General features: G+C 28.1%; 2 protein-coding genes across 7 annotated transcripts in view; one reads left to right on the forward strand and one right to left on the reverse strand.

The window, feature by feature from the left end:
* Window positions 1–1,571: 1,571 nt before the first annotated feature.
* On the reverse strand, window positions 1,572–20,429 carry LOC100164127 (multidrug resistance protein 1). Of its 4 annotated transcripts, none has more exons than XR_001680138.2 (29): window positions 20,057–20,429; window positions 16,920–16,965; window positions 15,194–15,328; window positions 9,655–9,890; window positions 9,448–9,580; window positions 9,153–9,286; window positions 8,905–9,076; window positions 8,719–8,843; window positions 8,483–8,654; window positions 8,183–8,407; window positions 7,993–8,118; window positions 7,719–7,922; window positions 7,389–7,640; window positions 7,095–7,310; window positions 6,951–7,006; window positions 6,694–6,883; window positions 6,531–6,631; window positions 6,370–6,460; window positions 4,754–4,897; window positions 4,585–4,686; window positions 4,363–4,524; window positions 4,101–4,304; window positions 3,664–3,905; window positions 3,441–3,597; window positions 3,177–3,371; window positions 2,869–3,075; window positions 2,656–2,802; window positions 2,317–2,592; window positions 1,572–2,217 (listed from the first exon to the last, which is right to left on the reverse strand). XR_001680138.2 is itself a non-coding variant. In XM_001943460.5 (28 exons), exons 1-28 carry the CDS (start codon window positions 20,134–20,136, stop codon window positions 2,377–2,379), a joined length of 4,470 nt encoding a protein of 1,489 aa, XP_001943495.2. In that variant the 5' UTR covers window positions 20,137–20,428; the 3' UTR covers window positions 1,572–2,376. The 4 variants fall into 4 exon arrangements, 2 of the variants coding, with proteins under 2 accessions (XP_001943495.2, XP_016663132.1); XR_001680137.2 differs by having other exon boundaries at window positions 1,572–2,222; window positions 20,057–20,428; XM_001943460.5 differs by having other exon boundaries at window positions 1,572–2,592; window positions 20,057–20,428.
* Window positions 20,430–26,030: 5,601 nt separating this feature from the next.
* The window catches only part of LOC100161367 (probable ubiquitin-conjugating enzyme E2 C), a 4,333-nt gene continuing 2,754 nt past the window's right edge, over window positions 26,031–27,609 (forward strand). Inside the window, exons 1-3 of one of the 3 annotated variants that reach the window (XM_008188787.2) lie at window positions 26,031–26,186; window positions 26,250–26,466; window positions 26,559–26,586. In XM_008188787.2, the coding sequence (XP_008187009.1) occupies window positions 26,363–26,466; window positions 26,559–26,586 (132 nt within the window). In that variant the 5' untranslated portion in view covers window positions 26,031–26,186; window positions 26,250–26,362. 3 annotated transcript variants of the gene reach the window in all.

Genomic DNA, 27,609 nt, shown 5'->3' on the forward strand with positions numbered 1-27,609 from the left:
GAAACTTTTTTGGACTTTTTACAAGAGATATTGCCAGTACTCTTAGAAGGTGTGCCATTTGCAATACGCCAAGTAATGTGGTTTCTTAATGGCGCTCCTGCACACTTTCCTCATTCAGTTCGTCGATTTTTGAATGCAAATTGTCCACAATGAATTGGGAGTGGTGTTACAGTAGCTCGGCCACCACGATCGCCTGATTTAACACCTTTGGATTTTTATTTGTGGGGATACATGAAGCAGAAAATGTACGCTGTTGTCATCGAAAAGCCGTGAACAATTGTTAGAGCGTATTAACATCTCTCACTCAGAAATACAAAGAACTAGGTACACAAAGTATTTCATTTAGAGCTCAAGCTTGTCTGCAGTCAGTTGGGGAACATTTTGAAAATCTGATAAATTAATTAAACATAAAATTTATTTTATTTTAATTTATTTCTATTTTTTAACTACTCTGTAATTACCCTGTATTTTTTTTTTATGATAATCATATTCTATTTTGTCTATAAAAAATAAACTAACTTATAAAATAATTGATGTCACCTCTAATGAGTTTATACCTCATTTAAGCTCGATGTTTAATAAAATTATCCATTGGCAATAATTACAATCATAATTCATAAAAGACGTGTACTGTTTAGCAGCGTATAATATTGCAATTATGGAAGACATGAAAACCAAACTTTTAATTTATTTTCGGTATTATTCAGTAGAATAATACAATAAGCAAAAAACCCATATTAAATACTACATTTTTTGGAGTTATACGCGATTTTCTTTTAAAAATATTAATTTTTGATAAAAATAATTACTTTTTAAAATTAATAACAATATTTTGCACATTTTTTGTTTAATTGCGTATGTTGGTTGATAGAACACTTTAAGATAAAAAAAAATTACGTCAAAATGTTGAATATTTTTGAAGATACATAGAAAATGTGTGATGGGTTTGGTTTTGATAAAAAAAAAGTTAACTGCTCATAACTTAAAAAATAAAAAAGTTAGACCCTCTTTAAAGGGTATTTTTTCATAATTTTGGGTATACTTTCATATGATGTTGACCAGTAAGAACCCTGGAACACATTGTATATACTTAATACCTATTATACTTTTCTTACTATAATATTATATTTAAAAGAGAAAGACTTAGATAGATTTCTTCATAATTAGAATGAAAAAATATTGTAATATTATGAATTACAATTAAAAGATTATGGTAGTGTCTCGCGTTATTTTTATTATATGGCTCCAAACTTACAATGATATATTTTGTATAATATTCTTATAAATATAATACGTCTTAATATTTAACAATATAATATGTATTGCAATATACAACATTTTTTAATTGAAATTATTTTATAAAAAAATAATAAATAGCTTGATCTATTACGTGTACAAAATATATACTTTAATTTAGCAAATTGAATTTGAAATTATGTATATCCGCTAAGTTTAAGTAAATATTTTGTAGGTGTTGTGTATGTTATTTAATTACGAAAGTCCACCACTGCAGTGTGTATTGCCTTTATTGATTATAGTTAGGTATGTCCAAATAAAAGTAACATATTAGAATTTGTATCAATACATTTTTATTAAAATCAAACTAAAATATTATTTTAATTATTTACAATATTTGGTTATGCATCAGGTGTTGCTTTATTTAGTCACTAGTTAGTAGTTATTAGTGGTTAACTGGATTAACAATTAACTTGGCATTTGTAATAAAAGACCAAATTTGTATTAAAATTATAAAAAAAATTTTATGAAGATGTAGACAACACACTTAATAATTCTACCTTAAAATACAGCAATTTATTAAAACAACATATTGTAATATATAGATTTATAGAGTATTGTTTTAAAATTCACTTTTAATTATATTACATAATAATAATTATTGGAATAATTAACAACTTCAAGGCCTTATGGGTAGTTTATTTTATTCAAAAAATATAATTATAAATATTTATTAAAGGGTGTTGGTTTGTGCAAAACTGTTTTTATGTATAATTTTGCAATCACAACCAACTATTAGTATAACTAACATAAATTATTTAACATAAGTTAATTAATAGTAGATAAAATGTTAATTTACTTGAGCACTTAACCACTACATTTCAATTGTATAATACTTTTTAACTGACAAGCCATAATTTTTTTTGAAAATATGTTGTTTAAGATTCCTTGAAGAGACATAAATTATTAAGTAGGTGGTATCTGCACTGTTTATAGACCCATAATCGAAATATAAAAAAAAAAATACAATTTATAATTTATAAAACCCAATATTCAATAATAACAACTTTAAAAGCTTACCAGTTAAAATAATATATACATTTCTTAGATCATATTATTAATTAATTGAAATGTATGTTTTTAGAGCTGAAGTTGATTAGATGATTCTTCCTGGCGTGTAATTAACTCGTAATAATACTTCTTTTTAGCTTTCAGTTCTTCATGATTACCTTGCTCAACAATTTTACCATTGTGAACTACAGCAATAGAATCAGCTAGTTGAATTGTAGAAAGACGATAAGCAATAATAATGCAAGTACGACCTTTACAAGCTGCCTCCAATGCTCCTTGCACAAGCTTGAAACATTAAATTGGGATAGAAATCAATGTGCTTATAGCTTTTTCATATAATCAACTTACTACTTCATTTTCCATATCCAATGCTCTTGTAGCCTCATCCAACAAAAGTATTTTAGGATTTCTTATTAATGCTCGTGCAATGGCTACTCGCTGTTTTTGTCCTTCAGATAGCTGACTTCCTTGATCTCCAACCAATGTATCATATCTCTAAAAATAAGAATTCAATTTAATATTAAAAAATTGTGTTGCTTCAAAATATTTTTCATGGTTTACTTGAGCTAGAGTTGTAATATAATTATGAATATTTGCTTTTTTAGCTGCATCAATTATTTCATCCATGGGGACCTCTCTGTTGGATATACCATATGCTATGTTATCTTTAATGGAACTGTTAAACAATATTGGCTCTTGAGTAACAATTCCAATATTCTGTCTTAAATGGCATAAATTCATTGCTCGTATATCGTGATTATCAACTTCCTAAACAAAATGTATGCTTCAATATATATAGTACATATACAATTTTAATATTGATAGTAATTTAGTATAAATCAATTATTATATACAAATTAAACACGTACAATCGCTCCTATTGATGGATCATAGAACCGTTCAAGTAAGTATAGTATGGTGCTTTTGCCACATCCAGATTCACCAACTATTGCTAATGTCTTGCCAGGTTCAACTATCAAGTTAAGGCCTCGCAATACACGTACATTTGGTCTAGAAGGATACTCGAATTTGACATTTTTAAAGTGGACTTTTCCTTTAATTGTCTGTATTGTGCATTAAAATATGTATTAAATGTAATATTGATCTAAAATCATAATATGATATGGTTTTACTGGTTTAGATCCTGTATTTGATAGAGGGTCTATCTCCGATTTTCTCCTAATTAGTTTAAAAATGAGAGATGCTGCAATCTTAGCTCTAGAATAATCTTGCAGATAAGCTGATGTTTGACCAACAGAGGCAGCACAAAATGCCAATGCAAAGAACACCCTAAGAAATTCATTTAAATAGAGAATGCAATAATATATATTTGGTATATTATCTGTATAGTATTACCTATAAATATCTGTGGCTGACATATCTCCAATTTCTACAAGAAATGCTCCATATCTAAATGAAACTGAATACATTCCATAAATAACTGCCTGAGAAACGGCATACATAATTGCAAACGAAAATGCCTGTTTTTTAGCAGTTTTAAAAGGATCATTTAAACTATTTTCATACTTTGATACAAACATTAGCTCTTGTGCTAAGCCTTGAACTGTTTTTATACTTGAAATAGTTTCAGATTTAATCTAAAATTAATTCATAAGCTGTAATTCAGATTTATAAAAATGAGATCATGAAAGTTAAATAAATCAGAAAAATATTGATTATACTTTAAAGTATATAATATTATATACCTAATATTTTGCATAATAGTATAGTCATTAAGTAAAATATTGATCTTTGTTGTTTAGTATACAACTTGTAATTGCTAATTTTCTCACCCTGGCAGCTTCATCCATACATTCAACATCTTTTTTTTGGCCTTTTTGTACGATCATTAATTGTTTATAAGCAGCACCAGCAATTATTGGTACACCAATGACTAGTACTACAGCAAATTTCCAGCCAAATGTAAAAGCGATAATTAGTGCAGCTGACAGTGTTACAAATGCTGATATTACTTGAGCAACTCTTAAACTACCAGCCTATAATTATCAAAAAACTTAGACAATTTTAAATTTTTTAGTTTGTAACTGTACTTGCAGATTTCACAAGTGGAGTTTCTTTAGCTAATCTACTGATGATATTACTGGGTGATGAACTTTTAAAATCAAACCAAAATATAGGTTGACGTAACACATTTTCGAACGCATATACTCTCAAACGCATAATGAGCTTTTCACAAGCATGGGTAAATCCGAAGGTCTTTAAAAAATAATTTATTAAAAATAATATTGTGATATTGTGATTTTAACTTTTTTTTACCTGCATCCACCACGCTAATCCAGATAGTAGAGCCAATATGATAAACATTTTTGACCAAAAAGCTGCTTCTTGTAATAGTGCATCGCCTTTAAGTGTAAATGTCTAAAATAAATAGAAATAAACTAATACATAATAATATAATTAGACTACAGAATATTTTTATACTAACAGCAAAGACTTGACCATAAAAAATAGCAAATACTGGCATTATGGTACCAGTTAAAGCACAACCTATAAAACCCATCATCAACCATGGCCATTCTGGACGGTTGAATTTAAGTATATCCTTCATGCAAACATTTTCAATTTCAGGCTGAAAATTAATTTATAAAACATATGTATAATATGCATTTCATTCATTATAATCATTTTCAAATACAAAGCTTATTATATATACATAGGCAAAGCTGGACATTAATGTGTTGAAAAAAATGTATATATAAATACAACTTTATATAAATTTACATAGAAAATTACAATCTCTTCCAAACACATTATTATCATATCTCTTAACAACAGCATTACCCGAAAACCCAGTTCAAAGTTTAAATAGACATTAGTGCTGTGATTTCTTAAAAATAAAAATATAAATCGATAACTTTTGTTATTAGAGATTCTGTCATTAATCGTCCTTTTCTATTATTTGTTCTGTCAATTATTACTCTTATCGTGACTTTTATTATATATTATTTTTAATATATATTTTTGTTTTTGTATTCATACTAGAAGACAGAAGTCTAGAAATTCGCTAAATTAGACGGATAACATTGAATTGAGTCCGCAAATACTTTTGGGTTATTGGAGTTGAGTCCGACCAATATTTTTAGGTTGTTCGAGTTGAGTCTCTTAAGCAAATTAGCAAATTAGAAAAGAAGACACCATGTGGAAGTTGGCTGAGTAGTCTCCTAAAAAATGTGTGTGATAGTATTTTTTTAATCATAATAATAATTAGTTAAAAAATATTAATAATAATAATTATGTAAGATTGTAAAGGTACACTTTTTGTGTAATACGATAATGTTGATTATTAAATAGTTTTTTTTTTAATCATATAATAATAATAATAAGTATAAAGAAATTATGCTAACTCATAAGCGCAAATTGGTTCAATTTGGTGGGGGAGCTTAAGCCCTGTTTATTTATACATTGAAAAAATCCGAGGATACTAATGTTGAACCACGATTATTATTAGTATCTTAAAATTTAACACAAAGTTTTAATGGTATTTATAAATTATAAGTATATAAGTATATTATATCTATATTATGCCCTAAATATTTAAATAAAAATATCCAACATATTAAACATTAATACATATGTTTTATTTAATATTTATTATATATCATCTTTACGGACTCAATTCAAAGATATGAAGATAATACCCTGGACTCAATTCAAACACATAAAAGTAGCATGGACTCAATTCATTATCACCAAACTAGACTGGTTTAAAGTCATCCCACACCTGGATGATGAACCATGTAAATTATATGGTCCAAACATCCCGGTTCATTATTTTTAACACAGGTTTAGTTTAGCGAATTTCTAGCTAGATTATAATATCTGGCATCGATTGAAAATATTGATCAGTTAAAAAAAAAAAAAAAATTCAATAGAGTTTTGATTTAATTTCTTTCTATTTACCTTGTAAAACTTATAGGTTCAAAGTAAAATTATCTTTAAATTTTCAACTTAACTTAACAGTTAAAAAAATTAAATAATTTGCTCAACATTGTACGTTTTGTAACATAAATATTAAAATATACTTTATTTGATTGGTGTTACCATGGTATTTTGTTTGTTATATTGAAAACCATTTTTAGAAATCATGGCAAATTCTGTATTTCGATTTAATTCTATGTCTGAAGTTTCCCATCTAATATATTTAGAAGACAACAATTAATTATTAAAATCTTAAACCTTATGACTATGTAGTAGATACTTACTGAGAATAATCATCAGGTTGATTCATTGGTCTTATTGAAGTACTTCCTCTTAAACTACTTGGTCGATAATCATTTGATTCTAACTCGTCATCTGTACTTCCCTACTCATATAAAACTGGTAGAATTTAATATTTTATTTTACATTTTGAAAAAAGTAACATACTTGTTCTAAATAAATGATTCGTTTTACTTTACGTGAAGATATTTTTCTAGTAACATTTACTTTACGGCCATCCTTATCTTCAGTGATAAAACTATCTGTAAATACTTGCTCAGGTTCAATACATTTTTCTAAAACTGAATCCTTTTTTGTTGTGATTTCAGTATTATTACTATCAATTATAGCTTGGTCCCTAAAATAAATTATTATTATAAAAATTTAAGTTACTATAAATGTATCATTATTAATTATGTATATACTCAATATTTTCATCGGCCACATCATCAACTTCACCGTAAGATTCAAGTTCCGGATTCTAATTTAAGAAAATAATAAAAATATATTAAGACTGAAAAATTAAACACATACTTTCTTGCTATTTATACTCAGTAATAGGTACTTACTTTTAAACTAATTTGTTTACTTTTAGATTGACTTGTTGATGGTGTAGCATATTCTGTATTGATATTTTTACCATCTATAATATCTTCATCAGATTTTAAAGAGTCTCCATTAATTTCATTATTTTCCCGTTTCACTTGGGTGTTAAATAAGTTTGAATACAGACCATTCTTTGACATCAAGAAGTCGTGTGTTCCAGATTCTACTATACTTCCATTCTACAAAATAAAGTTTATAGGTAATTATATCTGTATCATAAAATGGTATAAATATATGTAATTCAATCTAATACATACTTGTAAAACAAAAATAACATCAACATTTCTTATTGTGGACAGTCTATTAGCAATAATAATAGTGCTTCTATTATGTTGAATTTTATCTAAGGCTTCTTGTACTATGCCTTCACTCTGTGAATCTAGTGCTGAAGTAGCTTCGTCCAATAATAATATTTTTGGATCTTTGACCAAAGCTCTTGCAATAGCAATTCTTTGTTTCTGATCACCAGAAAGTTGAGAACCTTTGTCTCCAACTAATGTATCATAACCCTGCACAAGTTTTGTTTATAATATGTCCAGATTGTTCAGAAAGTAAGATTATTAGATTAATATGTACACATTTTTAACCTTGGGTAATTTTATGATGAAACTATGGGCATTTGCTGTCATTGCAGCAGCTATAATATCTTGCCGAGTACAATCTGTTTGACCATATCTGATGTTTTCAGCAATAGAAACATTAAATAATACTGGTTCTTGGGATACAACTCCAATGTTTTGACGAAGCCAATGTAAATTTAAATATTTTAAATCAAAATCGTCCAACAATACCTAAAGAAAATAATTTATCATTAGGTATTACTTTAGTATTATATACTTGAAGGAATATAATTTTACTTACTTGGCCTTCTGTGGGATCATAGAAACGCAGTAACAAACTTCCAACTGTGCTTTTACCACCTCCACTAGAACCTACCAATGCTACCGTTTGCCCTGGTTCGATTGTTAATGATAAGTTATTCAAAACCTTTAATTCAACAATTAACAATAAATATTTTTTTTTTATTAATATCTATGACAGTATAGCTTACTGGTATAGAATATCTTATTGGATATGCAAAGTGAACATTTTTGAATTCAATTTTTCCTTGAATTTTATTAATTTTCTTTCCTTGTGATGAATAAGGATCAATGTTTGGTTTACTATCAATTATATCAAATACATTTGATGCTGCACTAATCGCTATGCATACTGAATTTATAAATGGTAAAGCATTTCCCACAGAAAACGCCCCAGCCATTACACTAAAGAATACCTGGTGTACATTATTATTATAGGAGGTATTACAATTTAAGTTAAGCAATTATTAATTCATTTTTGAACTAGGTACCGTGAAAATGTTCCCAGGTGATGAAATTCCATCAACAATTAAATTAGATCCATACCAGAATGCTATTCCATACGCTGAATACATTATCACAAATACAGAACCCAATAATATTGAGAATAAATAGTATTTTTTCATGACTAATTTTCGACCTTCTTCTATAGCCAACTCATATCTATAACATTGGTTTGTATTTAAATTCTTATAAGAATATTTCTTTAATTTTATATTTGACATACTTTTTAGATTCTTTAAGTTCCCCTCCAAATGCTGCTACTGTCCGAATATTTAATAAGACCTCTTTAGCTATACTTCCAGCTAAATCATATTTCATCTGCTCTCTAGCGGCTGTACTTGCTGAAACCTAAAAAAAAATAAAATAAATTTCCATACCACTACTTCAAAGTTAAAATCAAACACTTTACTATAGCTAGAGCTCCAGAAACTGCAACTAAAAATGGCGTGACACAAAGTATAATTGATGTTAATCTCCAATCAACACAAAGGCCAATTACTATACCAGTGAAAAGAGTGCTTACGTACTGAGTAACCATACTGAATTTACTGCCAATACCTTCACGAACTCTTTCCAAATCACTATAAGGAAAAAAAATACATTATTATAAAATTAAATTATTAATATATTAGCTAGGTATTAGATGTAATTTCACACTCTGATAATTTTGTTGTCAAGTCTCCACCATCACTTAAGTCGTACCAACTAATTTCTTGTCTAAGGATTTGACGATAAAATACCTTACGTAATTGGTAAATTTGTCTTTCACAAGCAATCTCCCAACAAAAAGTCTAAAAAATAAATTATTATAATAGTTCATTATTTAATATTGGGTTGATATTGATTAAAAAAGTATAATTACTTTTAGCATTTATATAACCAAATGTCTAAATAATACGACATATACACTACCTATATGGCTATATCTATAATTGTTCAAAAAATATCTTACTTGTATGAACGCAGCAATTAATACTGTGCATCCAATGTACAAGTAATACAACGAAAACTTGGTCATATCGTTATAAAATTTTTCAGGACTAAACGTCTCATCAATGAATATATTTGGAATATCTGTTGTTTTTCTAAGTTTAAAAAGTATGTTGAAATAATAATAATGAAATTGAAAAATAAGTTATTATACCTTTATACAACTTACCTCAAATCGATTTCTGTAATAGTTCTAACAGTACTCATTCTCTCCATTTCAGACATAAAGAATGCACCAAATGTAGAACTTTCATCATTTAAGGGTGAATTAGTTGATACATCACTTGAGCGAAGAATATTTGTATAATTAGATGTTGAATTAAATGGATTAGTATGTATGAGATCTAAGGCGTTTCCAACCACTGTCAACGGTATATTGACCATTGAGTTATTAGTAGAAGTAACCTGTAGGAAAATACAGATAATGCAGGCAACCGCTATATGCCTATTGGCTATATTAAGGTACGACTACCGGGCTATACAGTAAGCACTTATATAAGATATTATGCTAGAAGCCTGCAAGCACGCTTTATACCATATACATGGAGGGTTGTGCTTTCAATCCCCCCCAGAATTTTTTGTTGTGTACCTACCTACGTGCCTGCTAGAAGCTATATTAGGTATATACATACAACATACTTCACGGACTAATACAATTTTTAATTTTTAAAGAAAAACTTCGGTTATTTATTATATATAAAATATTAATCAGCGCCCTTCAAACCTAACCTACATTTTTTTTAATACTTTTTAAAAAAAAACACTATTCCAATCATTACACTTCTATATACTATAAATCATGATAGTACCCAGGGCTGGATCAAGGGGGGGGGGCTAGGGGGGGCTATAGCCCCGGGCCGCAAGTTGAAAGGGGCCACAGTGTGTCAACTCATTTTTTTTCAAAACATTATTATAACTTATACATTTTAAATTTATGTCATATTAAAATGGACATGGACTTTGATACTTCATTACCGACACACAAGACCCAATTATAATTTATAGGTATAGTGGTCGTCGCTTCTTGCAACTCGTTATCGTCGTTATCGAACGGGTTTCCGGCCGATCCGTCAACGCGATAAACATAAATATAATCGGTTAAATTTATTTTTAAACCTAGTGCATTACATGACAAAATAAATTTTTGTCATGATGTTAGCTTAGACCACGGACTAAGATAGATTCTATCTTAGTCCGTGGCTTAGACCGCAGACGCTAGCTTGAGATTTCCGATTGTTTATTACTTTATTATCATATAATATTTAAAGCTCCTTTTAAAACGTTATAAATTTATTGAATTTATCTATCAAGTGTGATTGAATAATCATGTCTTTCCGAAAACATGAATCTGGTGCTTCAAAACGAAGAGCCCTGAAAATTAGAAATGAGTACGAAGCCAAAATTCCTAAATTGTCAAATTTCTTTCAACCAATTGAAAATCCTGCGTTTGAGCCAAAAATGAAAAAAACCGTCGGCGAAATTACAAACACTGATAAAGTAAATTTAACATAATTAAATTTAAATATTTATTTTAAATATTAATACTATTTAATATCATATAAATAGAATTTATATTAAATTTTATTGCATATGCCAAAAAATTATAATATGATATAAGAATAAAATGTTATTTAAAAACAATGCTATACTTATTTTAATTTATATTTATTACAAATTAATAAATCAGAAGAAAAAAGGAAATTGTTTTAGGTGAAAAGGCCTCAATAAAAGTAATAGCCCCCCTTAAATTATGACCATAATCCGGCCCTGATAGTACCTATGTGTTGATCAAATTATTAGCTTTGTTATTATAACTTATAATATTTGAACAAGTCAAAAATATAAAATAGTTTATAGACAATAAACATTGTAAATTGTATGGATAGAATATCAAAATCGAGATGAATGTAATATGAGTTAAAATGTTATTACCTACTTGATATTTATGAAAATTAAATTCGAAATTTATTAAGTCTGTCCAGCAAGAGAACACGCTGTAGCGGATGTTAATTCAACTGGTATTTATTTATTAGGTATCGGGAAAAAAATGAAAATTCCACCGGTTTTTTTTTTATCTAAAATACCTATAAATTAACATTATGTATAGGTAATAGCAAATAGGTATGTATTTTATCATTATCTATATACCTACAGATTTATTATATTATATAATATATAATTAGGACAATTAGGTATGTCTTATTTACACTAATTCGAAAAATATAATAAAAAAATAAAATACATAGGTACTATAATTATAATCTGTGAATCTTACCATCGGTGGAATTTTTGTTTTTTTTTCAGGTAAAAAAAATAGTACCGGTGAAATTTAAATTTTTTTTGCTGTTAAAAAAAATTATCGATGGATTTACACGTTTTAACTCCAACCCTAAAATCGACTACCAAGTAGCAACCCATAAATCGGCGGAATTTACTAATCACCTACCCGCCCCGGCCGGACGAAAATCGGTTCGTCTGCGTACCCCCACGCAACACCGTGTTATGGCGGAACTGGTCTCGATGGCAAGGTCTCGCGTGGTGATACTTAGAATCGGGGGGCATGGACCAATTGCGCCAAAACAAAATTTGTATTTTAGGGTCAATATACCAATTGCGCAGCTTATATTTTAAGGTCAGTGTACCAATTGCGCCTCTTATATTTTACGGTAAATATACCAATTGCGCTTGTATTCAAATTTGACGCCTGGCGGCTATCTTCAGATTTAGAAATATTGTTTTTTGATCTAATTCCATCAACATCAACATAAACACACTAAAATGCTTGAAAATTAAAAACATGTTTATTGACCAATTGATTACTGGTTAGAGTGACTGGTTATAATACATTTTATAACGGTATCGGGAATTTTATGAAACGTTGTTATTATTACAGACATTTGATCACGGGAATATGCATTTGAGTGATAGACGAAAACAAGTTATCATTATCATACATTTTATATAGTTGACGATCAAAAAGTAACTTGTTAAATGTGAAGAAAAAAAATGTTTATTTATATTATATTATGTATTAATACTCGCATAAAAAATGTATAACTAACTTATAACTTTTCCTTAGGTATTGTAAAATGTTTTGAGCGCAATTTGTCTATTGACCCTAAAATGTATAAAGCGCAATTGGTCTATCGACTCTAAAATGTTTAGAACGCAATTGGTATATGAAAAGGCAGCGCCGGATTGAGAGTTTTCGGCCCACCGAGATTTTAAATTTCTATCTTTACTGCTCTAGCGTGTATTATCGCGATTGACAATTCTTGAGGATTAAATAACCAATACACTATACATCAGTATTATACAGCTGACGCATCTATTGTTTTAACCGTGTATTTGGATCTATATTTTACTATATCACTATCTAAAAATACTAGACTACTTTTGTCCAAAAATAATAACGGCCCAAATTTTACGCGGCCCACCGAGATTTTCTCGGTAGCTCGCCGGTTCAATCCGGGCCTGTGAAAAGGTAATTTTAAGCGTAATTGGTAAACTCCCAGAATCGGCACGTTCTCTCGCTGGACAGAGCAACTAGGTTTTACCATTTATTTTTTTATCGACAATGTATTATATTTCATTGTGACAAAAATATTCCCTAGTCCCTACTAGAGAAAGTCTTGAAAGAAAGAATCTTGTATTACATTTTAAAATCTTAGATTTAAAAAGAAAAATTTTTACGAATTCTTAACTCAAAATAATTTGCTAATTTTCGTGATTTGTCCTTATTTTGTCAATTTTTGAACTTTAAATGCTAATAAAAAAAAACTGTCACTAAGGATTTTTAATATTTTTCATCTGCTTTTGAAACAATATACTAGGAGCCTTTTATTAAATTTTCAAGCTTTTTTAATCAAAAAATAAAATTTTATTGATATTTTTAGAAAAAAAACTAAAAAAAAATGAAAACTGACAATGTCCGTAAAGAGCTCAAAATAAGTCAAAATATTTTGAAAATGTTATGGTGTATAGAAAATGCTAATATAAACATTCAGTCAAAATTTCATGTATCTACGGTCATTTTTTTTAAAGTTACACCAAAAACCAAATTTAATTTTGTGAAAAATCGATTTTGCGTAAAAATTTCCGTTTTTCCTTAATTTTTCTTTGGTTTTTCTTGGTGCTTTTGAAAATTACTGGGAATTTTAATTTTGACCCCCCCAAAGTACCAACTAGATTCACTTTCCTATCAGAAAAGGTACTGTTGAAGAAAATCCAAGCACTTTTACTGTCCTAAAAGGTGATGACAGACACAAAAAAAAAACACACATCATTGTAAAATCAATACATTCATCGTTCCACTCAGAATCTAAAATTGACAAAATATGTAAAAATCACGAAAATTAGCAAATTATTTTGAGTTAATAATTCGTAAAAATTTTTCTTTTTAAAACTAAGATTTGAAAATTTAATACAAGATTCTTAATAGGATAATCTATCTTTATCAAAAAAAAATGTCTATAAGAAACTCAAATTAAACTTTTATGAGCGTTTGAAATTCATATTTTTACAACATTTGATATTCACTCGATTTCTTACGTAACGATTATCTTATTTTGTTGTAATTAAAAAACGAGTGACTGCGTAGAAACTTGAAAATTTCACTGAATGTTGATATTAGCATTTTCTATATACGATAAAATTTTGAAAATAATTTGACTCTTTTTGAGCTGTTTACGGACATTGTAAGTTTTAAATTTTTTTAGTTTTTTTTTATATAAATATAAATAAAGTTTTATCTATTGGGCCAAAAAGTGTAAAAATTTAATACAAGGCTCCTGATATATTGTTAGAATAGCAGTTGAAAAATATTAAAAATACATAGGCATAATTTTTTTTTTAAAGCATTTAAAAATCAAATTTTGACAAAATTTATCAAATTTAAAATTAAATAATTATTAATTATTTCGTAGTTAAAAATTTATAAAATGTTCAACTTTTATATCTAAGGATTGAAATTTTAAAACAAGATTCTACGTAAATATTTAATTCTGTTACCAAAAATTCTAAGAAATACAATATAAGCACAGTTTATTTTATAGTAATTTTAAGTTCAAATTTGGACGAAATTACATATTGAAAAACCTGGAATAACTATTTTAGTTATTTTGTTGTGATTGTAATGATTGTATAATATTATTTGTGGGTACTTGAAACTTCTAAAATATATTATTATATATCTATGATAGTACCACGGTTTGTTGTTGATGTATAACACGTTACCTGATGGATATTATATGATATGATTAATTTGGAATTTATTATTAATACCTAGATTATAGGTCAATTTTTTTTTAATACTATAGATAAGTATACTTATAATAGCTGGTATGTCTAATACCTAGACTGACAAACCGTCTCCGCTCAGAATCGTTTTTCTTATACAGTGATATTATATCATTGAATTCAAATTTAATACTATCCATTATACAGTAATCCACTTGTAACCTACTGTACAGCAGAGCGACATCCACTTACCCACCTTTTTTAATTTGTTATCGTTTTGTAGTATAATAATTTAAATAATTTTAAGCATACAAACATACTAACAACTATGTAGGCATCCTCATAAGAAAAACATAAATATAGTGCTATTTTTCTATCTATATAGGTACAGTTTACATAGTATAAAATAGTACTTCACATCGTTATTTTATATTTTTATCAACAATTATTTTTTATTATACATGACATACCGATGCTTGCTTGATAAATACATTGGTCATTTGACCAAATACTAATGCCAAGACAGGAAAGCTCGATCCATGAATAACTGAGAATATAACACCAATAGACATAAGAACCACATCACCTTTGCTAGCATATCGAAACTAAAAAAAATAATTTGAGATGATTAAATTATAACTTAAAGTTAGCTATAAGTTAACAAACAATATAATTTAATTTAGAAGTTTAAAGTAAATAGATATGTAGAAACCGATAAAATTCATCAGTCATTATACAAGATTTGAATAATTAAAAATTAAATGTACTATATATATAGAAAATTATAGTAATTATACTAATAAGTTAATATTTAACAAGGCTGGGCAAGTTAATTATTTTTTTTAACTCGTTAAGTTAAGTTAATTTGGAAAAATGTAAGTTAAGTTTAAAGTTAAAAGTTACTTTCCTTTTTTATTTAACTTGTTAAAGTTACAAGTTAGTTGGAAAAAATAAGTAACTTAATTTAGTTAAAAATAATTTACTTTTTTTTTCATATAAAACTTATAATTACACCATTTACACCTCATGTTAAAGATCTACAAATAACATAATATTATAATGTAGGTCTTTATATCTTAAAAAAATGTATTTTGTTGTAAGTACTTATATATTATGAAATCCAACAAAATAATTAAATTATTTGTATATTTTATTTTTTTACCTAAAAGTTTTCCAAAGTGATGGTAAAACTTTTAAATTTTACTTTGTTATTACCAACTATGAACTAAATATTAATAATCAAATTAATTATAAAAGTATATAATTTAACGTGATTATAAAATGAATTGACGAGTTAAGTTATAAGTTACTTTAAAAAAAAAGTAATTCGTTAAGATAGAAGTTACTTCTTAAAAAAAAAGTAACTCGTTAAGTAACTTAACTTTTTAACTTAACTTTAACTTTTTAACTCGTTAATGCCCAGCCTTGATATTTAATAATGTGCTCCATATTATTATTACTAAATAATATATATATATATGGCTCTATAGGTACTATAATAATATGATATGATTTTTTTGAAAATATAAATGTAATTTAAAAAAGTAAGATATAACTAAACTCGATATCCAATAATTCAAAATTTGGTTATATAGGTAATATACCTATAGAACTATAGACGTTTAGCAGCCTTGTAAAGAATAATTTTATCTTGTATTCGAATACTTTACAAGACTGCCATTTAGGTAATATTGGGCCTATATATACGTATATATATTATATATTATATTATTTAGGAATATTTTAGGATGTCGTGGTGTATCAAAATAACTTGGTACTTGTATTTATAATTGAGAGGTTAGGAAGGTCAAGTAATATTCACAATATTGTTGTGGTGATAGTTACGTAATACCTATTATAATATAAACAGTTTCCACTGAAACCAGTTTTTTAATAATATTACGTGAGTGGTGGCCGGTGAGCGTACAACTGTCTGCTGCTGCACTGAGACCAGCTGAGTGGCTGAGGAGACCCGACTGGGCCAACTGTGGTATAGTATATTTAAATTCTTACTACATCACGTCATCAATACATAATTAAAAAATGTAACCTCACCTAACATAACTCTTTATATATAAATTATATATACAAAACCAATGAATGAAAAATCTAATACAATCGAATTTTGAATAAGATATTTAAATTTATTATTTTTTTTGAACATTCAAATTTTTATTAAAATTGACTTGTACTTACCAGACCACTGACAACTGGTTTTTTCTTTACATTATTTTCTACAGTTCTAAAACAATACATTTAAAAAAATACATAAGAACTATGGTCAATAAAGTACAATTAATATATCCAACAAATGATCTATGTCTTGCAACTGCTACCAATAAAAAAATATACACGGAAATCATAAACTACTTCAGTCTATATTACATATACGAGTAGTTGATACAAGGCACCTAAGTAAAAAACATGTTTCTTTTAATAATGTCTAAAAAAAATAACTACTAGAAAACATTTTGGTATACTCGGTAGTCGGCACTAAATTATGTAACATTATAGGAACCACATTGTATTATAAATCTTCCAATTAAATTATTTTAAAAAAAAATTCATAATGGCTTAAAGTCATCTTAAGACGAATTCGTAATGGAATAACCAGCTGTTAGGTATTGTATAAACGTTAAATACTATATGTATTATACTATTATGTATAGTTTTAGAATTTTTTTTTCACTGCTTATATTTCTACTTATTGTATTATTTTACTGGAGATTTACAATTGATACCATATTTATGTACTTATAATGCAATTTAGAACTCCTAGCCCCCCACACAAGGTTTTTCAGTGGGGCCCAGTATTTGAAAAAAAATAAAGGATGCACATGTATTTCATACATATAGATACATTACTTCGAATACCTAACTGGCTAACTACTTAAGTATACCTACTTCAATATTTTTGAAAATCAAATTACAAAATATTATAGTAATATTAATTATTATTGGTAAACATTATAAATTATAATCAACTACTGTCTACTGAATTCAATTAATAGCAAAACATACATATTGAATACCTACAATTATTATTTCTCTGTAGTTTTTATATTGATACCAAAATCTACCAACATGCCACAACCGTTATTTTTTTTTGCGCTATGTCCGGGAGTAGGCCTGATTGCCTGAAGGCCTAGTTCTGAGCCTATTTGGCAGAATTTTTATTTGGGCACTAGTAATCTGCCATGCCCGGTTGGGACATCGCCGTCTAGACAGTAAGTTACCTGCCCAGAGAGTGATGTTGCCCATGGCCGGGATTTGAACCGGCGACGGTGCGAGTTACAACCGACGCCGTTGTCCGCTTGGTCACAACCGTAACAAAGGCTAAAAGCTAAATAAATGTCACTATATGTAATTTATCCCGCAACTTGTGTAATCTACTCAAAACGGCTGGTGTTCTAAAAATAAAATATATAAATGAATCTATACTAATCTTCAAATGCATAACAATTAATAATACTATATTATACGATTCCTAACTATAATCCTACGAGTTGAGCAAAGAGATACGAAAGCCTAACCCCAGTATGAATCCTATCCATCTTTTTATCATTAAATTTTAATATATTTAAAGGTTTATACGATAAGTAATAATAGGTATAGTTACATGTTACATCATAGATATATAAACATGTTTATATATCTGTGAATTACATAAAATAAATTATCAGTAAAATATGCTTGCTTTACTGATAGCAAATGTATAGGTACCTAATAAGTACTAGGTACCAAAATATAAGATATTTGTACACACAATAACGTCACTTGCTATAATAATATATAGACAAAAATCTTAGATAATATTTTTAACCTTATACTTAATAGGTTATCAGCTTTATTCCAAAGATTAAACTATAATGAATATTGAAATTATTACTGATACGCTGCAATTCAGCAGTTGTCTTATTTATCTGAAACGAACATGATTTTCAAAACGATATTCTATTATAAAAATAGCAATAAATTATAGCCTATAATTGTATAAATACATTATGATTTATGACTTATGAAATATACGTATATAATTTAATTTAATATTGGAGAAACTAGTAGGAGTATAGGACCAATGGCCTGGTTTTGGCCTTATCGAGATCTTAATATATAACTTATTCATCAATAATAAAATAAAATTGTCATCATAATTAATAGAAAACTTCCAAATTAAAGTATAAAATGTAGGCATCTACAATTTAAATGTTATTTCACTCAGTGCAATCATGATTGTACAAAATGTTATCTTGTAAAATAAAAACTGTTTTTAATATCTAGGGTCTAGTATAATATTACAGTTTTATATTACCTAATACCTTTGAATATTTTTAAAATAAAAAAAAAATTACAATTAAAAATAATACTGAAAATGATTTAATAAACTTAATGTATAAAACAATGATATCAATGTTGATGATTAAAAACAATTTAAATTAAATAATTAGAGTTTAAAATTGAAATACATATAAATATATATATTACGCCATATTACGGCATATTATGGTAGGTATAGTAGAATATTAGAAATTATTATAATAACAACACTGATTATAAACAAAATCATTAGTAGGTAAGTACTCAAGAGGGCATCCGACGACGTTACAAAAGATTCTGAATAATCAATTTAAAACTTTTATGTTTAATATAATGAGTGAATTGACTACCTATAATTATTTAATTTAACATTGTAAATTGTTTGTAGGTACATTTTAATATGTTTATAACTAGCTTTAAAATAAAAATATAAAAAACCCTATGTGATTAATTAGATAATATTATTCTAACTTCTAAATTGAGTTATAGATCAATACTCATTCTATTTAATATTAAATATAACAGGGTTAAATGGATAAATTTATTATCCAGAACGTATAATTATGTGCTATGTTACGCGTTTGTCAGACTGAGACAACACCCTGAACGTCGGCAGAATAAAATTGCATTCAGGTAAGATTAAAATCCAATGGCTAAAGTTATATATAAATAATATTATATTATTATATTTTAGAATAGAGACGTTCTATAATAAGTCTTTAAGTATCTCTTATTTTAACAGTTATTAACTATTTATTAAACTTATCACAAATATTTTTTTATTCCAGAAATATTTTATAAACTGTATGATACAATAAATTGATATTATGATATGCCACATTATCTATGGATGTTATTGAATTACGAATAGTTAACAAATACCAAGGGAGGTGGCCCCATAAACCACCCCCTGCTGGCTGCTGGTGCCATTGCTTATCGTTAGTCATAAATACTCATATTCCATAATTTTTTAATTATTATTATAGACAATATTAGTTATAATGTAAGTCACATACCCATATTTTGTATTCCCATCTAGTTTATTGGCTGAAACTTTTAATAATCCAACGGTTTCTTCATTATTTTTACCAAACATGGCTGAACATTACTCAACTGAACAAAACTAAGATAGTAAGATTTAAATCAAATAAAAAATACACACACTTTTTTACACATTTAACATTTAAACAATATTATTTTTAATAAATATTAAATTGTTAAATATAGGCTAGTTGCTCAATCAATGCCAAGCTTATTAAAAATAATTTAACCGGCTTATGACAAACTACAAGTACCTAATAAACTAATAAATGTGAAAGCGTGAAAGCGCGAACAGCAAATCGTACCTATCGTTTTCAGTTGATAAACTGAGGTCTGTCTGCCTGAGAGTATTTAGTTGGAGCACATTCTGTAATATGTGTAGGTGTATACGTACGTTCAGCTTATAGCGTGATTGGTTACATTTACTCCAACAGTTACTTCCACTTCCTACTGGCTACTCATTATCCATGTTTTCAATATGTTATTATTAATTTATTCAAGAATTCTCTCAAAGTCTCAAAAATACTATACAATATATAATCTATTATATTTCCATGTTATATACTAATACAATTTACAAATTATATAATATTATATATACCTATCACATGTATCAAAATTACAAAATGTTAGAAATTTAGAATGTTAATAATGATGATTAAATTTTGTATCATTGTTAACAGGCCCTCCCATAAAATGTTGGATCTCGGTAAAATGTTTTGCGGGGCCTATACAAAACTTCCTGTAAAATACAACCCATTACAAGCGATACAATATAGACATATATAGTGTCCCACGATTTCTACTAAATATATTATTATAATATACATTCATATCATAAAATAAGGCATATTCCTATCAACATTTCAACAGTTACAAATTAATTTCAACGGGCTCCTAAAATAGCCGGTCCCCTGTTGTACTCCAGGTTTAGTGGCGCAAATAGGAAAAATGTTTAGGGAGGGCTCAAGCCCCAACACATTTTTTTTAAAATTATACTTTATAGGTATATACTTTTAAGAATGGTATACAATTATTTTTCAAGGGGGCTTTGAGTGATTTTGGGGGGCTAGGCCCCCTAAGCCCCTCCCCCCCATTTCCGCCACCCTGATTATAATAATTGATAACTAATACAGTAATACAATTATAAATTGGGCTGGTACCGAACTGGACCGTAACACATAACGTGTAGATAACAATATTTTTATCTGATAGAACGATAGGGTATACACACATTTAGGTAGGTACCTACACATATTTTCAGACAACAAAATATTAAACTAAATATTTCAAACATTCAATAATTCGGAACTTTCGGTAGTTCGAAATAATGGCTCGTCCCCTTAACATTTTTTCAATAATTTGAATAAAAACAATACATTTAAAGGTAGACTACAAAAAGTCAAGGTCTGTAGTTAAAAAGTCAACGGAAAAAAAGTCATAATTTTAGAACTAGACCTAGATAAAAATTATAATTATTGAATTTTTTTTTAAATAAATAATTATATTAAATATTGTTATATAATACCTATATAGGTATAATATATACAGACTTTTTTCGTAGGACTTTACTTCAAACTTTTTACCTTGTTTCCTTTTAAATAAATTATAGGTATTTTATAGTACAATTTTAAGGCAAACTAAAGCAATTTTTTTTTTCAAAATGTGTTTTTGCACGCTTAAATTGATGGTAGGTACTTTAAAAAAAAGTCACTCAAATTTCAATTGGAAGTTATGTTTTAAAAACTTCAGAAACTTTCCAAAAAATTTTTGGGTTTATAAATTAAAATTCCAAACATTTAAAATTTTGAAATTTTTTTTTAGTTAGGTATATGCTTAACATTTTAGTGAAATCAGAATTTACTTTGTATTTATTTTTATGTTATTGTTAATAAACCATGTAAAACTAGGTTATAAAGTTATTTCAAACATTCGAATATAAATATATAACTCAAAGTTAATTTTTTTTTTCATTTTGTGCATTATAACAAAAAGAGGTTTATGGTAAAATAAGAACTATCTTATACTTTTCGGTTAGGAAGAAATAGATTAAAATAATAAGCTATAAAAAAACAAAATTTGCAGATATATAGGCGTATACTAGGTACGGCTGACACAGTAATGCGCGTTGCTATTGTTAAGTTTTTGCGATTATGCGAGCAGTATATTATCAAGTAGGCAATCTACCGCGTGATGCGTACGTCATGCGCATAAGTATATAGGTAATAAATTTAACTCTAAAGTATCAAAAAATGCAAGAAAATTGGTTCATCGAAACCGTGGTTGGAACTCGAGACATTCTGTACTATAATACACATGGCTTATCGCATTAACAATAATAATTATAATTTATTAAAACTAATAATACCAATTAGCAATAGCAACCATTATTATAAACAAAATATAATAATAAATAATAATCTCAAAATCCCTGTTCTAGAACTTCACCTGGTTGGTCCTCTTATTTAGGTACCTTTTTCACGACAAAATGTAGCCTATCTTCTTCTACAAGGTCTAATCTATCTTTGTACCAATTTTAATCGCATTCGGAAGAACGGTTTATGCATAGGCGGAAATTGGGGGGCGTAATTATGTATAGTATATAAGTATATTATTAGTATTAACTATTAATAATAAGTAATATATACCCGCACAGGTTTTTTATCAGGAATCGTCTGCGTCGTCCCGGTTTCGATGAAATTACGTATTAATATGGTATGGGGGTAAGTATGTGACTTATACATTTTGTACGAGGCACCTCTAATCTCTATTATGGATTTGCCGACTTTATTCAGACCCTTAACACGTTGACCGCCATGTGGCCACCGGCGGTCATTTGTAAATTTCAAATTGTATGTTTTTGTGACTGCCGGCGTCCACAGTTGATCATTACTACCATGCCACATGATCGCCGGCGGTCATAAATGAATATGGTTTTATATTATTAACTTTTCCATGGTGCTACAATAATGCACCCAAAAAAGTGCCGTGGCGTAGTAGGAATCATTACAAATTTTTTGATGTAATATATGTATTTTTAAACTTTTTTCAAACATATTTATACAATTTATAACATACAAATTTGGAATGACACTGAAAAATACACATGTCGTACTGATGATGCATATCGTGTGACCGCCGGCGGCCATGGCAGTGGTGGTCAACGTGTTAAATCCACCATTGGTTATAATTCTAACATAGACGCACATGGGTGTGCATTTAGGGGGTGCTGGAATAGTTTATGTTACACAGGTCCGTGGGAGGATTTGTCCCCCACACCCCCCTTAATCTTAATACTATAGCTAACTGCATTACATTAGTTTTACATTTTTTATTAGAATGGGGTAACTTTGATTTCGCGGGGTAACTTTGATACCCATATTATATTTTTATTCACCAGAGTACCATGATGATTACATTTTTTTTTTATAAAATGGCGTTACTTTGATATCACATTAAGAAATATAGGTATCACAGTTGCCCGTTGTGTAACTTTGATAGCATATTAAAAAGATTGATATCTCAAAAGATAACTTCAGAAATTTAAAAATTAAAACGTTAAAATATTGATCATAACTAGCTGTAACTAATATTTAATTTTGAGGGTTTTATCGTTAATACTACAGAAGTTATCCATAAAATAAAAAGTTAAATTGTCATACAACACTAAAAAATTATCAAAGATACCCCATTTTACTGTACTACTTTTATTTTTAAGCTATTCGAACTTTTTTCGTATTTGTGATATCGAAAAATTAAAAACAATGTTGCTAGTAGTAGGACCATTTGGTTCAATGGTTGTTTAACTTGAACTATAACTAATAACTATAGCCGTAGTGGTTTTTATCCGCGCAAAACCATTTTTACTATATTTTACATTTGTAAAACGGAGACCACACATGCGTGTGTAGCATCCTTTTAATAATATTTGTTATTCAGAATTTATTCAATTCAGCGTAGCCCGCAGATTAAATATATTAGTAAAATCCAAGTTATAAGTTATAACCAAAGTTATTAAAATAGAATATTTCGTACCCAACCGTAATCCGTAAGATAATATAATTTTCTATAATAATATGATTGCTGCATATTGACAAATCTGAAACACTGAAACGTGCATTCACACAATACTGTTTTAATCGTGAATTCGTGAACAGTTGTCATCATCTGGTATGGAAAAAACAATTCTGAACCAATAAACCACAATAATTTATAAATGCTTGGTGAAATATTGAAATAAATTGGGAGTGCTAAGCACCCCCAAGCACCCCCTATGTGCGCCTATGAATTCTAAATTAAAAATTAATAACTTAATAATTTCTGTTCAGGAATTTAGAATATATCTAAAATGTTAAAGATGAGGCACATAACTTTGTTTGTACTTAATTATGGTCAAATTGTTTAGTATGTCGAACTTTATAAATTTTCCTGTTGAAATATATAATTGCGAGCGGCTCTAGTACAGCGGTACCTATACCTACTCAGTATAGGTATAATGAGCATATAGTGCTCAGCCCCCCGCCCCACCGGTAATTTCACCGAATTTCCGCTTATGTAAAACTTATGAATGCATAAAGGACACAGTGTAAGGTAGATAGATTATAATATCAATATCCTTGTCATCATGATGGATACGTCGAATCCATTATATCCATTCATCGTCGTATTTTTGTGGTACATTGTTCATATAACTTAAATGAAAAAATTTCATAAAAGGAAAGGAACGATAAAGGTACACTTTTTGTTCATAAATACGTAAAACTCACAATCGTGTATAAATATAAGTGCAACTTGTAGAAAATATTATATTTCCTTATGGATAATGGATACATAAACATCACATTTTACCTTTGGAAAAATACAGTTTATTTAAATATTTAATACCTATTATTTATTTTTTTTAAGAGGCCAAAAGTAATTTAAAAAAACCGGCAAAGTGCGAGTTGGACTCGCGCACGAAGGGTTCAGTACCATCATCAGCTATAATTCATAAACATGTTGCCAACACTGCATATATTATAAATTCTAGGATTTTTAGTATTTGTTGTTATAGCGGAAACAGAAATACATAATGTGTGAATATTTTAACTTTCTAACTTTCATGGTTCATGAGATACAGCCTGGTGACAGATGGACGGATGGACGGACAGCGGAGCCTTAGTAATAGGGTTCCGTTTTACCGTACGGAACCCTAAAAAAGGCCGCATCATCTGGCCTGCGTACCATTTTTTACAGGCCCGTGCTACATTTCAAATCAGTTTATAAAAACATATTCTGTATTTTATTTTATTATATTTATAAAATAATTAAAATCGATATAATGTTTATCTCAAAACGTAGATATGAATTATAATCTAGAATTGAACTATTAAATGTAAATAATATCGTATTATTTATATGAGCATAGTTAACATAACTAAAGCTTTTTTTTTTGCTTTCTATGTTGTCTGGCTTACTATAGATTTTTGCACTTTCAAAATTGACCCTCTATTAGCATTGAGTTGCCCATCCCTGGTAGATACTAAATTTTTAATAGTAATATTATACTATATAATATACATATACATATAAACAATATTCCGTAATTCATAAGGACAAAGTACAAATTCCGGTAAAATTGTTTAGACCGAACAAGTGCACTTTTGATAGGACTCCTACGCCTATGTATTTAAATATATAATTGTATAAATGTTAAATTCTTTATTTTGTGGAATGTGGGCTGTAGTATTTAAATTTATTAAAAACGTATTGCGTATTCATTTAACATTTTGAATTTTCACTCCCGGTCGTGTAAATTGGCGGGATAATCAAACTAATAATATATAAGATCTCTTTGCTATCAGATGTTCGTCGTATCTTTGGTTTGTCCGTTACATTTTGTCACAACGGTGATTAAACAATATGACCAATGAGAACACGGTAAATCCACAATCGATTGCTTTCGGGAATTCGGAATAGTAATAATATGCGTAAAGCTATTTCTTTTTCCGTGTTCTTAAAATATATTTGTTTGGTGTTTACTTTGCTTACTTTACTTGCGACTGCCGACTGCCGTAGTGGCTGCACCAAACGCTATTTTATAAATTGAATTCAAGTTCGTAACTCGTAAGTCTACCAGAGTAAATTCACGTATTCCTCGTAGTATTTATTTATCTGTGATATTTTTAGTCAATACGGTTTATAGTCCTGTTTGTTTTTCTTTTGGAAACCAAACGCAACCGTCCATCTCACGCATCATATATTGCGTTATTTTTCTGAAACTCGTAATTTGTTATTAAATAATGGCCCAAAACGTTAACCCAAGACTCGAAGGTAGTTCGTCAAACTCTCCGAAACGGAGTGAAGATATGAATGACAGAATTGAATCGAATAAAGTCGTCCAAAGGTAACAATAATGATGATGAAAATGAATAATTATACATGTTACATATCCTTTGATTTGGTTTTTATTAATGTGGTATTTTGTTTTTGTTTTAGATTGCAAAAAGAATTAATGAGTTTGATGGTAAGTTAAACCTAACCTTATAATGTTCTTTATTGTTTTTTGTTTGCCATGTACCTAATATAACAATTTTCTAGAAATCAAGTATATAATCTTAACTAAATATAGGTGAATTTGTATATGATATATTATACAATGTGTACTGTGTACACATTTTAAAGAAAAATACTGAGAAAGTTAGTCTAATCTGTTATGATAAAAATCGCCCGCAATCCAGATTCAATAAAAAATTTTGAACGTTTTAAAAATAATTTAATTTATCAAATTAAAATTTATGATATTCCTTAATAACCATAATTCATATAAAATTAATGGGGATAAATAATTTTTTTAGGCATTTTAAATAAAACTACCTATTTAAGGGACATATAGAAATTATACTTCATAATTTAGTCCAAATCTGTATTTCTAGTATTTTTATAATAACGCTAGCTACACATATCCAATATTAAATTATTTGCGAGGAATCCTTAGAGGTTATAGACTACTAGACTATTAATGTTCCGCAAATCTATGATTTATTGTATTCTGATCATTTAATTTTTTAATACGTTGGTAAATACCTAAATGATAGTAACAGAATACATACAACATTAATATGTCCAAGGGTGGATAGGTAATATTTATGTTAAAGGGATATATTTGAAGGGGCCCCCAAACGGAAAAAAAATTTGGTCGCTTCACTTGCATTAGATATTCAATCTAAGACCTTTGCCTATAAATAAAATATTTCTCGCAAAAACTGATTTTTAGTAGTTTGGTGGGGAGCTGGAGAAACAGAATTATGCTTTTTTCGGTTGTAAAGGATTTTTGAAAAATTTCGCAAAAAGTCTTACAAATTCTGTATTAAATATTTACATAGAAGTTTCACAGAAATAAGTAGTTTTGGAAAGAGGGGGGGGGGTGGCGAATTGTTTTTATAGCCCCCACACCAATTCTCGTATAACTTCAAAAAAAATGTATTCAAATTCGTACAAATTCCGTACTAAATATTAGCTAAAAAAAAAAAGCAAAATAACAATATGG

Source organism: Acyrthosiphon pisum, chromosome A1 (assembly GCF_005508785.2).
Source record: "Acyrthosiphon pisum isolate AL4f chromosome A1, pea_aphid_22Mar2018_4r6ur, whole genome shotgun sequence".
Taxonomy (NCBI): Eukaryota; Metazoa; Arthropoda; class Insecta; order Hemiptera; family Aphididae; genus Acyrthosiphon; species Acyrthosiphon pisum.

Coding starts and splice junctions, on each gene's coding strand:
- LOC100164127 (XM_001943460.5), bottom strand. CDS start 20,136: ATGTTTGGTAAAAATAATGAAGAAACCGTTGGATTATTAAAAGTTTCA. Junction 7,641..7,718: donor TCATCATAAAATTACCCAAG/GTTAAAAATGTG, acceptor AAACTTGTGCAG/GGTTATGATACATTAGTTGG. Junction 4,898..6,369: donor ATAACAAACAAAATACCATG/GTAACACCAATC, acceptor ATTAATTTTCAG/CCTGAAATTGAAAATGTTTG.